General features: G+C 42.3%; 1 protein-coding gene across 4 annotated transcripts; it reads right to left on the minus strand.

Moving 5' to 3' along the window:
• Positions 1-1,396: 1,396 nt before the first annotated feature.
• On the minus strand, positions 1,397-11,375 carry LOC116458893 (telomeric repeat-binding factor 2-like). 4 transcript variants are annotated; one of them, XM_058431778.1, is made up of 6 exons: positions 11,107-11,373; positions 9,333-9,479; positions 8,406-8,462; positions 7,096-7,202; positions 6,776-6,964; positions 1,397-5,909 (listed from the first exon to the last, which is right to left on the minus strand). In XM_058431778.1, the coding sequence occupies exons 1-5, from the start codon at positions 11,128-11,130 to the stop codon at positions 6,904-6,906; spliced, it is 396 nt and encodes a 131-aa protein (XP_058287761.1). In that variant the 5' UTR covers positions 11,131-11,373; the 3' UTR covers positions 1,397-5,909; positions 6,776-6,903. The 4 variants fall into 4 exon arrangements, 3 of the variants coding, with proteins under 3 accessions (XP_058287761.1, XP_058287760.1, XP_031994879.1); XR_009211169.1 differs by lacking the exon at positions 8,406-8,462 and having other exon boundaries at positions 9,333-9,492; positions 11,107-11,358; XM_058431777.1 differs by lacking the exon at positions 6,776-6,964 and having other exon boundaries at positions 11,107-11,375.
• Positions 11,376-13,368: the final 1,993 nt, after the last annotated feature.

The raw sequence follows: 13,368 nt of genomic DNA on the forward strand, positions 1-13,368 counted from the left end.
TTTAAAATACAAAATAAAAATACAGTAAGTAGTTTTCACAGGAAATTGTAGAACAAAAAAATCCAGACTTTCTCTACAGAAGTGGCCCATCCAGCCTGTGCACTAACCTGGGGGACGTTGATCAAGCAGCAATGCCACTGCCTCCCACTCTGCCTGTGAACCTCTGCAAGACAAGAATGCTACTTCTGCTTGGAGTTGAGACATGTTTTCCACTCTTGGCCAGAAGTGAGAATGAGAATGTTTCTCTTTAGCAACAGCCCTTAGGCAGAGACAGGAAGGGTTTGACTTTGTGGATTGTCCTCACAAGTGTGTTTTTTGGCCGCTGGTTTATGCTGAGAATTTTTATCCACAGATGGATGCTTGTATTGGTTTTCACTTGGGAGTATTTGTCTGAGAACTCATTGCTGCGAAACTGGGATAGTCTGGCTCACGAAAATCAGGCTTTCCAGCCAAGCAAGCGTCTTAGGCTGGGATTGCAGAGAGTGAACGTCCTTTTTCACCTAGACTCAGGGAATTGAGTCTCAAAGATGCAGAAACAGCAATGAAAGCAGCCGTATCAGTTGGTTGGCAAGAATAAGGAACATATTTCCCCCCGATTCCAAGAAGAATCGATGGAACACAAAGAAGCCAGGGATCCCCGCTGGGGTCTCATGCTTCTTGGGGACGTCACCTCCCTGTCTAAAAGGCTAAAGCCATCACACTTAAGTTTTCAACTTCCCTCTTCCCTCTCCATTTCAGAGTCTTTTTATAGCTTCATCACTCTTCCTTCCTTAAATCATCTTTATCTTTCTGGTCTCTGAGAAGCAAGTGGCCTGTGTCACGGGCAACTTTCGTAAGTAGATTTCCTCTCATCAACATGATCATCTCTCTTCTCTGTACATTTTCAAGACTTGTGTATCCCCCAAAAAGTGAAAACCCACCTTCAAGACTGCTACCCTGCGGGTCAAGCCCTCCTACCCTTCTCAGACTCTCTTGTGAATGACGGCTGGTGTTAATACAAAATAAATATTTGGTTTCTGTCCCCAGTTCCTGACACTCAGCTCCCCAAACCCACAGACTCTCCAGAGTGATGAATGTATTTTGTTCCTTTGTAAGCTAATTAGATGATTGTTGGCGTGGGGTCCCTACTAGCTCCAAGACAGGGCTGGTCGCCAGGAAGGCCAAGACATTATTAGAATGTTGGAACTTTGAGTACTACCCCTTGACCATCAGGGAGGGAAGAGGGGCTGGAAACTGAGTTAATCATCAATGGCCAATTACTTAATTATGTCTACATAATAAAACTTTCATAAAATTCCTAAATGCTGGGGTTTGGAGAGCTTCCAGGTTGAACACATCAAGGTGCTGGGAGGATGGTGTGCTCAGAGAGGGCAGGGAAACTCTGCACCCCCCCCCCATACCTTACATCTCCTTGCTTCCCATCTATTTGGTTATTCCTGAGTTGTATCCTTTATAATAAACTGCTAATAGTAAGTAAAGCACTTATTTAAGCTCTGTGAGCTGTTTGTCTCCAAATACTGATCAACCTTTAAGGAGAAACCAATCTTACTCGCTCTGCTATGTTGCCATCACATAACATAGAGATTTTGGAGGAAATTATAAAGATGATTTTTATTGAAATTATCTCTCAAATTGGTGTACTCTATTTATTATCAACTCAACTCCATTTAAAAAAAACCATTCACTCACTTATCTTCTCTCCAGCCATCACCCTTTTGTTCTCTTCTATTCCAACTTCTCATAATGTTACCTACTTACTATCTCCAGCTCCTAATTTTTCAAGCCATTCTCAATTGCTTCTGTCCCACCACTTCCTAAAACAGCCCTTCCTAAGGTCATCAAAAAACTATTTGTCACTATAAGCAATAAACTTTTTTTAATCCTCGATTTTACTTAATTTCTCATTGGTATTTGATAATGTTAATCTCTTCTTTCTTCTTTCTTCTTGAAATGCAATGCTGTTTTCACTTCCTGGATATCCCTCTGGTTCCCTGGTTCTTCTCTGGCTGCACTGCAGGATCATGCTCCTTTATTCAACCAATATTTGTTGGATTTCTTCAAGACTGGTTCTAGGTCTTCTTTACTCACCCTATCCTCTTTTCCAAAGCACCATCAGCCATGCCTCTGGTTTCAATTATCACCTGTTAGTAGATGACTAACATATCTACATCTCTAGCCTAGACCTGTCCTCTGAGTTCCAGTCCATTATTTCCATTTACCTGCTGGACCTACCCTCATGGACATCTCAAAATCTCCTGAGGCTCAACATAGGCAAAAGCGAACTCATTGCTGTGTCAGTCAACATCTTGGCAGGAAGAAATTGCACCTCCTATTGAAAATAAGAAGAATTTGACAAAAAATGTTAATAAAAGGACTATTTGCCAAGGTGTGGACATGGTTAAAATAAACCAACAAGGAACAGTAAGCTGGTGAAATAAATACTCTGATATCACCCTCTCTGCCCCTGTGACTTCCTGACCACTGGCAAAACTAAACCAGACACTAGAAAATATGGAAGCTTGTTGAGGCATAGAGGTCTGCCTTCTAGGGCTCAGATCAGGGTGGAAAGGGAATGGAACTAAAGGGACAAATGAACAATATTCAGCATGATGACTGTGTTAGTCCAGTTTGCATTGCTATAAAGGAATACCTGATGGATAATTTATAAAGAGAGGTTTATTTTGCTCACGATTCTGCAGAGCGTACAAGAAGCATGGCACCAACATCTGCTTCTGGTGAGGCCTCAGGAAGCTTTTACTCATGGCAGAAGACAAAGAGGAGCCAGTGTGTCACATGGCGAGAGAGGATCACATGGTGAGAGAGGGTGCAAGAGAGAGGCCATGCTCTTTTAAAACAATCAGCTCTTCCATGAACTAATAGAGCAAAAATGCACTCATTACCATGGGGAAGGCACCAAGCTATTCATGAGGGATCTGATCTCATGACCCAAACACCTCCTACTACCCACTAGGCCCCACTTCCAACGTCGGGCTTACATTTCAACATGAGATTTGGAGGGGACAAACAACCAAACCGTATCAATGATCTTCCAATCAAAACAAGTTTTCTTGCATCATTCCCTACTTCGGGAATGGTACCACCATCATTCAGCCAATCAAACCAGAAACATAGAATTTTCTTAACGTTTCTTCTGTCTTTTCCTGCAGACCCATGCCATCGAATGTCCTAGCAGAACTTCTCCAAACAATCTGGCTTAAACTATTTCGACACAACCTGCTTCAGATTTACATGCACCTCTCGTTCATAGCTCGCATTACAATTGTAAATTATGTTGCATATAGGATTACTTTACTACCATCTTGCCTTCCCTCTAACCTATAAAATTCATGTTGGCAGAGACTATGATTATTTTTGTTCACCATGATTTCTCCAGTTTCTTGCCACAGTCCCTGGCATGGAGTAGGCACTGAATAATATTTGTTATTTGAGAACATGTTAGAGCTTGTGGGGATATATAGATCACACAGTCACATTCTATTATGAGGGGAGAGCAGGGATCATACCGTCAGTAGAGAAAGTTAAGCAACTTGTCCAAGAAGTCACAGTAAATTATTTTTTTTTAATGGTAGATTTACTATTAACCAAGTGTTGGATCCTAAGAGTTTTACAAATGTATCGGGAGTAACTCTTGGTACACAAACTCAGACATACAGGAAATACATATTTCTATATTTTCTTTAAGTCCAATAAAATATAACTTTGAACCCTGCTAAGTAGGCTGCAAGAAAATTCAGTTATTTCAGGATCCCTCCCTTGTCTAAGAATTGCAACAGAATCAAGAAGGTTTGTGCAATATCTAGCAATGATAGGAAGGGCTTCTAGTCTCCAGTTAGCCATAACCCTGCTGAAATCATAATGAGTCTATAGTGATGTGTTGAGATTAGAGGCTCGCTGCTGCCATACTATCTGTGGGTTAAGTGCAGGAATCTGCATCTGGGCTGAAAGCCTCAGAACCCAGAGTCCAGCTTCCCTGAGCATCCTGAAAAGAACTCCCATTACTTCCCACTGTCTTTTGAGACTTTAGGAGGAACTCTGTGGGTATGTGCTCTTACCCCACTCTGGCTTCGGTCCTCTCTTTTTATTGTAAAAACAAACAGATAATCTCTCTCCCTCCCACATTCCCTCTCTCCTGGTATCCCTCAAAAAGGATTCCTTAATGGACTTTCATCAATAAGCTCAGGATTTAGTAAAGCAGAAGCTGGGAAGGGAAGTGGTTTGCAGGCAACTCCTGCTATAATTGAAATTCTTTTTCAAAGCAAAGAAACATAGAAGACCTGTTTACTTTGGTAGAATGGATGTGGGGGAGGAGAAAACCAACGGAAAACAAAACAAAACTGTATTTCTCAAAAAGTATATTGCCACACTAATATCATTTCATTAAACTTCACAGCAAGCTTGTGAGCAGTTAATTAATACAGACTCCAACTTTTAGATGAAAAAAAAACTGAACAAAGAAGCTCTGAATAACTTTTCCAAGGTAACTTAACCAGTAGGTGACCAAGAAAGATTTAAGTTCAAACTCTGACTTCCCTGGAGCTTCTGTTCTGGCTTTGGGGAAATGAAGAGGAAGACAGTAACTGGATAAGGCTCGACATCTATCACGACTTGATGGCATGAGCCAGGAAGCCTGTTATTAGATGAAAAAAAAAAAAACAGGCTTAATCGCTTGGAATACAGAATGTAAAATGGGATTTCCCTGGTGTAGAGAAAAGGGCAATAGGAAGAAGTTTGAGAAGTAGAAAGTAAAAATCTGCATTATCGAAAGGAGAAATTTAGAAAGGAAGATGTCCTTGGACTCGAGGCTCTGACTTGGCCTTTCCACCTGTGAGTCATTCAACTTGTTCCAAAGGCAAGACGTGTTTTTTTTTAGCAATACTTTTGAGTTGAGATTTTTTTTTAATGAATTCCAAATGAAAACCCTTGTCCTCTTCGTGGGACAATCTCGCTATAATGCCAAAGATTTACTGTTTGATGGAGAAAATGTTGTCAAAATATGGTTCCCATTCCATAGTCATCAGAAAACACACGGGAGGGATATATACACTTCCTGGACACACACACACACACACACATACACACACACAACACAGACACATGAATAACTTTCCTGAATAATTTGATGATACATTTGGAATTGATCTCATGCATATTAAACCCTCTGAAAAGTCCATGTCTATGAAGTGAAGCTTTAAATATTAAGCTTTGTTGCCTACAAAGGTCAAATACACCCTCTTGTGGTAAAATGGCATATTTTATTTCCAGATGATTTCTATCATAGAGCTCATGACATGGTAGTTTGAATAATGAATACTTGAGAGGAAACAATGAAACTTATGCTTTTATGCTGTAATGTCAACTCCATTTTTTAAAAATATTAATTCTGTCTTATGGATTCCCATAATCCCTAACTTTCAGATGAAAAAACTGAGGTTCCAAAAGCTTGCATAACTTGCCCAAGGCAAGCCAGCTAAGGAGTAGAACAGTGAAGTAAAACAAAGACATTGAATGTACTCTATTATAACAAACAAACCATAATAAAATGGATCCAACTGATTCTCAAAAGTTGTGAGAGTTAAGGGTGAAAACCTAAGACTGCCTAAAGGTGAATGCAATCGTGTAACAGATGCATGTGTAACAGACTGTATCAATGGTGTAACAGTTAATACTGGTGTGATCTCGGCTCACTGCAACCCCCGCCTCCCGGATTCAAGCAATTCTCTGCCTCAGCTTCCCAAGTAGCTGGGATTACAGGCGCTTGAGTAGGAAGAACCAGATCCTTCTGGTCCAGTTTTGCAAAGGCTGCCTCAGAATCCTGGGCACCAGACAGAGTCTTGAAAGCTGCTTTCAGAGTCATCATTCCAATGGTGGTTGCAGGATTCCGTAGCTGCCTGCAAATAAAGCATAGGCAGAAAGGTCTTTTTCACCATTGTTGATGCTCATCCAAACAGCCACAACTTTTTTGAAGTTTGAAGCTTCAAATTAGATAGGGGACTCCTCCAGTTGAGGAGGCTTTAAATGTAGTACGTAAGTTGTATTATGAATTTAAAACTCCAAGTTAGAGAACCTTTATTTTACTTCTCATTTTATTTTTAGAGATAAGGTCCGGGTCTGTCCTAGACAGCAGATAGGACAGAGCTAGGATACAGCGGCACGAACACAGCTCACTGTATCCTAGAACTCCTGGGCTCAAGCGATCCGCCCACCTCGGCCTCCCAAAGTGCTAGGATTACAGGCGTGATCCACCACACCCAGCCTACAACACACTTATGAGCAGGATCCTGAGAACTCTCAAGAGTTAAAGGCATGCCACATAGTCTTGAACAATGAGAAACTGCCTTTTAAAAATAAAGTTCATCTATCATTTGGAACAGTTAGTATGCTTTAGGGAAAAACTGTTAGGAGGGGGGCAAACTGGCAGCCTGCAGGCCAAATCCATCTGGCAGCCTGTCTTGTTGTCTAACCCACATGAAAAAAAAATGTTTAAAGTGGATCAACTGTCAACATCCAAAAATTGGGAAATCTCATGGAAAACCCCAGACATCTCATACAAAAATCTGAGCACCTGAAGCCTGAGCATCCTTGGATACTCCCACAGAGCAACAACCACAAGAAGCTGAAAAGCACATCCCCTGGTTCCCAGCCCCATGCTCTCAGCCTAGGTCCACTTTGTTCCTTTAGGTTTCCTACCAGGCCCTCAAAGGGCATCTAAGCTTGTGACCCCTGCTTTAGGAACTGGTTTTGGGATTCGACTCACAGATCTGAACAGTTGCTCCCTGAATGTATTAAGAGATTAGATGTCCACAAGAAAAGTACTGCGTCAGTATGGGGGAGGCAAGGAGAAATGGTGAAAGAGCCTTTGAGGAATGGCCAATCAGGAAGTTGTCAGGGACCCCAGGCATCCTGTTTCCTCATCTTCCCAGGGTGTGCTGTCTCCCACAGTGCCCTGTATGAGTAACATTGTAACACGTTAGTAGGTCAGACTGCTGAGAGGACCTGATCCTGGCCTAAGGAGGAGACTGCTTCCAGCGACCACCCCAGTGTTTTACCCAAGATCACAAGACAGCATCTTCTTACCTTGCGGGTTCTCTGGGTGGCTTTTCCACAGGCCCTGGTGCTGGCTGTTCATCTTCCTTCCCTGTACTTGAGGCAGCAGACTCAGATTTCAAAGCCTTTTTGGCCATCTGGGAAAGGAAGGATGTCATCGGGAAGAAGAGGCCACAGAATTGCATTAATTGTCTGCTTCTTTCACCAAGAATATACTCAATATGCAAACAAGTTCACTTACAAATCCAATCTAGGCATAAAATGAAGGACATAAAGTGGGAGAGAACTTATAAGACTTATAAATCAAGCTTTTTTTATTCAAACTTAAGATAACTAATAAATTTTTTTTGAGAGGGAGTCTTGCTCTGTCGCCCAGGTTGCAGTACAGTGGTGCGATCTTGGCTCACTGCAATCTCCACCTCCTGAGTTCAAGCGATTCTCCCATCTCGGCCTCCCAAGTAGCTGGGATTACAGGCGCCCACCACCATGTCCAGTTAATTTTTGTATTTTAGTAGAGACGGGGTTTTACCATGTTGGCCAGGCTGGCCTCGAACTCCTGACCTCACGTGATCTGCCCACCTCAGCCTCCCAAAGTGCTGGGATTACAGGCATGAGCCACCATGCCCAGCAATAAATGTTTATACTAATATCTTCCAGTTTGCCTATAGAATTTTTTATAACTGTTTCTACAAATGTTTTGCCTTATTAACAACTGTTTGAGAATCCTTACCTATATAACACAAAGAGCCCTGAGTAGGCTAATCTTGCTCTAACTCCATCTGTTCATCTGTCTCCCTCTGGCTTAAGTTTTAGACATTTCCAATCAGTCCAGTGTCATGCAGTTTCGGTTATGTTTATCTGTAATGTGTGGCGTCCTAAAAGCCAAGAGTTCTGTCCACACACACAGACAGCAGCAGGATATTTTCCAGTTACTTGGAACGGAAAGGAAAGGACCCTCGGCCAGGCTCAACTATCTTGACACCTGCTCCCTGAATACCCCAAACCACCTGCTTATAAATAATCTGAGATTTGCCAAACGACAGCTAAGATCGTGGAGTGATCTTAATCCTGTCCTAATATGGGCCTGGCAGATCTGTTATGAGACAGAATATTTTCCACATTCTCAAAGTCCTGGTTTCTTTTGCCCAGGCTGAAGTGCAGTGGCACGACCACAGCTCACTGGCAGCCTCAAGTGATCTTCCCACTTCAGCCTCCCAAGTAGCTGGGACTACAGGCGCGCGCCACCACACCTGGCTAATTTTTGTATTTTTTGTAGAGACGGGGTTTCACCATGTTGCCCAGGGTGGTCTTGAACTCCTGACCTCAAGCAACCTGCTCACCTTGGCCTCCCAAAGTGCTGGGATTACAGGTGTGAACCACTGCACTCGGCCAAAGTCCTGGTTTCAAAAACAAAACAAAACCACTCTCACTGAGTGTTCCTTCACCACAGTCTCCCATCTATGACAGCCTGGGTCTAGTTCTTCCCTAGGCTGTCCTGAGCCTCACTGCTTCCATTCTTTTATCTCTTTGATCCAATTAAAGAATGTTTTCATTTGGCTTCTTTCAACTTTATACTTTCAGTGACACCTTTCTCCACACCATGCCTTCTTCCTGTTAGCAACTCCATCGTACCACATCTACCAAACCACTCTTCCTCCAAACTTAGTTCACAAGTCATCGCCTTTGGGAACCACCATTGATTGCAAGCGAATGTTCTACTTCAACCATGGCAGATTAACCATGTGTAAAGGAGATAAAAATGGTAGATGAGGGAGACCAGGTGTGTTCCATTTGCCTCTGCCAGTATCTCTGCTTTTGTATTTTTTATTTATTTATTTATTAAGATGGAGTCTCGCTCCAGGCTGGAGTGAATGGCGCAATCGTGGCTCACTGCAATCTCCATCTCCTGGGTTCAAGCGATTCTCCTGCCTCAGCCTCCAAAGTAGCTGGGATTACAGGTGCCTGCCACCACGCCCAGCTAATTTTTATATTTTTAGTAGAGATGGGGTTTCACCATGTTGTTCAGGCAGGTCTCGAACTCCTGACCTCAGGTGATCCACCCGTCTGGGCCTCCCAAAGTGCTGGGATTACAGGTGTGAGCCATTGCGCCTGGCCTGCTTTTGCATTTTTAAGGCATTTAGTTAAGAAAGCTAGTACATACAATTCAATGTCTTTTTCACACATCAACTCTTTTCACTTCAGATATTCTGATTCCCCGCACATCCTCAAGGGCACACCATGGTTATGGGAGAAGGGCCAAGGCGCACCGTGACGAGGTAGGGCTCGGCGTCATCCAGGTGGCTCTCCAGGAAGCGCAGCATCTTCTGCTGGAAGGTCTCATAGGAAAAGTTCTGGATAACAGGATGGGCCAAGTTCTTTTCTCGAATAATATTCAGGAGATCATTTCTCAGCTTCTACACAATGTACCTATATTTGCAACATGAGAAAGTAGAACTCCAGTAAAAATTCAATGATGATGAGGTGAGACAGACACTATGAGAACTTCTGCAATGCCGTCAATGCAAATCACTGGCACACATACAGGAAGGGAAGCCCAACACAAAGGACTGGTCAATAAATCAGGTTCAGCCACAGTGGGTTACTATGCAGCTATAAAAAACAGATAAAGAAGTTCCTTATATGCTAACACAGAATGATTCCAAGATATAATATTAAGTGAAAAAAGCAATTTAGAAAAGTGTTCACATTAGTGTGTAGGATATGCTATCACGTATGTGTATGAGAAGAATGGGGAAAATGGATCTACGTGGATGTCTGTACACACACACACACAATTTACTTGCACATGCATAGAGGATCTTTGAAAGGATAAAAGAAAAAAAAAAGAAATTGGTTGCCTCTGAAGGGAAGAAGATGGCTGAGGGTCACAAATGAGAGTATTTTCACCAAATTCTTTGGGTATACCTTTTGAATTCTGTATTATGTACAAGTATTACCTTTTCAAATAATAAAATTTAAATTTATATAGAGGCCAGGTGCAGTGGCTCACACCTGTAATCCCAGCACTTTGGGAGGTCGAGGCAGGCGGATCACTTGAGGTCAGGAGTTTGAGACCAGCCTGGCCAACATGTTAAAACCCTGTCTCTACTAAAAACTTAAAAAAATTAGCCCAGCATGGTGGCACACGCCTGTAATCCCAGCTACTCCAGAGGCTGAGGCAAGAGAACTGCTTGAAACTGGGAGGTGGAGGTTGCAGTGAGCCAAGATTGAGCCACTATACTCCAGCCCGGGCAACAGAGCAAGACCCCACCAAAAAAAAAAAAAAAAAAAAGTATATAGAAGAAATAGTTGGGCATGATGATTCACGTAATCCCAGCACTTTGGGAGGCGGAGGTGGTAGGATCACTTGAGCCCAGGAGTTCCAGACCAGCCTGGGCAACATAAAGAGACCCTGTCCCTACAAAAAATTTTAAAAATTAGCCACGCGTGGTGGCATGCAGCTGTGAACCCAGCTACTGGGGAGGATGAGGTGGAAGAACTGCTTGAGCACAGGAAGTTGAGGCTGCAGTGAACTATGACTGCACCACTGCACCCCAGCTTGAGCAACAAAGCGAGACTCTGCTTCAAAAATAAATAAATAAACAAATGAATAAAAAGCAAGAAGAAAAAATAAAAGCAAGGGACCAACAGAACTTTCGACATCAGGAAACAGGTGCTATGTCCTCACCAAAGAAGTTTCCTCGCATCTGCAGGATCAACATTTAATGTAAATAAAGTTAGAAGCATTACATTTGTCAGCTCCATACCTGGTGCTGATCATTTAAATCAATGTTCTGTTATAAACTAGACAGAAATAAGGCAAGTGAATAATTTATGTAAGTTTCTCTAATAAAAACTAAATTTTGAAAAGCCAATCTTACAGTGAGTTATCTTGGATATAAAAGATAACTTGCTGCAGGTGTTACATGTTGAAAGGAGAATATTTAGGTAATATTCCTGACTAAGAACCCTTTCCCTATTTCCCCACAAAAAGCAAGGAGATGAATTTAAGTCACAGGAGCAAAAATGTATCAAATTTACCTGAGTTGTGGGGTCCTTGGACATATGTTTTTTCAAAATTTTTGAAGCCTTTTCAAATTCTTTGTTTTTGATACAAATAATGACAGCCTAAAAAGGAGGGGAAAAATCTTTTTTTACTTTTGTAATGACAGGTGTAATCAGAATATCAAACATCAAAGTAATTCTCTCTCACATCATATCATATTTCTGTACTTAAAAACTAACAATTATTAAGCCAGGCACGGTGGCTCACGCCTGTAATCCCAGCACTTTGGGAGGCTGAGGCGGGTGGATCACCTGACGTCAGGAGTTCGAGACCAGCCTGACCAGCATGGTGAAACCCCATCTCTACTAAAAATACAAAATTAGCCAGGCATGGTGGTGCATGCCTGTAATCCCTGCTACTCAGGAGGCTGAGGCAGGAGAATTGCTTGAACCTGGGAGGCAGAGGTTGCAGTAAGCCGAGATCACGCCACTGCACTCCAGCCTGGGCAACAAGAGCAAAACTCCATCTCAAAAAAAAAAACAACAAAAAAACTAACAATTATTGTTCAAGTGTTATGAACCACTGGAAGCTGTCTCTTTCTGCTTGTAAGGTTGTTGCTTTTCAACAATACAATGGCTTTTGTTACATGGCTGATAGAGCAAAATCTGATCCTCTGGATTACAGACCATTTAACCAATTTCAATAGGGCCTCCTGAGGAAAGACAGAATGGACATGAGTCATTCTACGTCCTGTAATTTCAGGTCCCCAGAACAATTGATTCTGTTCTTTTTGGATGCAAAAGCTTTAAAGCAAGGGGGGGATGAGGGAGGGAGGACACACTATAGGGGGGGAAAAAGGGATTTGCTGACCACAGAGTTCCGCTAGTTCCATTCTGGAAAGGCCTAAGGCCAGTTCTGTACGAGAATGAAAGGACAACCCCTTACTACCATAAACCCCAGCTGGCAACTTCAATTAAAGCACCTAGGGAACTACTGAAGCCAAAAAACCCAGGTCATTCACAAGCAGCAAATAAAAAGGGCAAAGTTCCAGGTAAGATAAGGTCTCACCAGCCACAGAGAGAAAGTAGAGTCCTTCCATAAAGAAATCTCAAGAGAATGAGGTTCTCTTGAGGAAAAATAACAGTGACTGAACATTTACAAGGAAGTTATAATATATATGAACATTTTTAAAAATTAGAAAAGCCAACAAAAAATTGGGAGTATTTGAAGGTATATGATAGGATAAAGTAGCTACCTCAAATCCTGTCTGAGAGAGACACAGATTCTTTAAAAAGACCACCATACAAAAAAAGGCAAGCGGACTGGGTGTGGTAGCTTACAACTGTACAACTGTATTCCCACACTTTGAGAGGCCAAGGTGGGAGGATCGCTTGAGCTCAGGAGTTTGAGACTAGCCTGGGGAACATAGGGAGACCCTGTCTCTCCCCTCAAAAAAACCACCTAGCCAGGCATGTTGGTGTGTGCCTGTGGTTCCAGCTACTCGGGAAGTTGAGGTAGGAGGATCACTTGGGTCTGGGAGATCAGGGCTGCAGTAAGCACTGACTGTACCACTGCACTCCAGCTTGGGCGAAAGAGCGATACCCCGTCTTAAAACAAACAATAAAAGGAAAATTGGTTCATAGATATTTTCGATCTTCACAGGGAAGAATGTACAGAGACACAGACTAAGAGGAAGAATAGCAAGGAAATCCATTAAGTACTAATCTCTGTTGCTTCTATCTTCAACGTGCTGAGCACAGCCATACAGGGCAGAAGGCAACTGACGTCAAATGCCCTTGAATATGCAGGCACAACTGTTAACAACTGTTAAGTTCTTGCTGCGTAGGGAAGGTACAAAATAAGTCTTCACTTTACTCAGATGACCATATCCATTTATATGTCACTTTCAGCAGAAAAACATATGCTCAAACTATACTTAGTTGAATACAAAGTTTTTACTTTTTTAATCATACAGGTCTTACTATGTTTTAAAATTCTGTTTAACTTGCATACAACAAAATTAACTTGTTTAGGGCATCTGGTTTGGAATTTTAACACATGTAGACCCCTATATGATCCACTACAATGAGGATCCAAAAACCTGCCTTGGCTGTCCTGTGTAGTCACACCTAACCCTGGCAACCACTGATCCCAGTGGCTCATAACTGTAATCCCAGTGCTTTGGGAGACTGAGACAGGAGGATCACTTGAGGCCAGGAATTTGAAATGAGCCTGGGAAACACAGTGAAAACCTACCTCTACAAAAAAGTAGCCAGGCATGGTGGCGTGTGCCTGTG

Source organism: Hylobates moloch, unplaced genomic scaffold (genome assembly GCF_009828535.3).
Source record: "Hylobates moloch isolate HMO894 unplaced genomic scaffold, HMol_V3 SCAFFOLD_19, whole genome shotgun sequence".
Taxonomy (NCBI): domain Eukaryota; kingdom Metazoa; phylum Chordata; class Mammalia; order Primates; family Hylobatidae; genus Hylobates; species Hylobates moloch.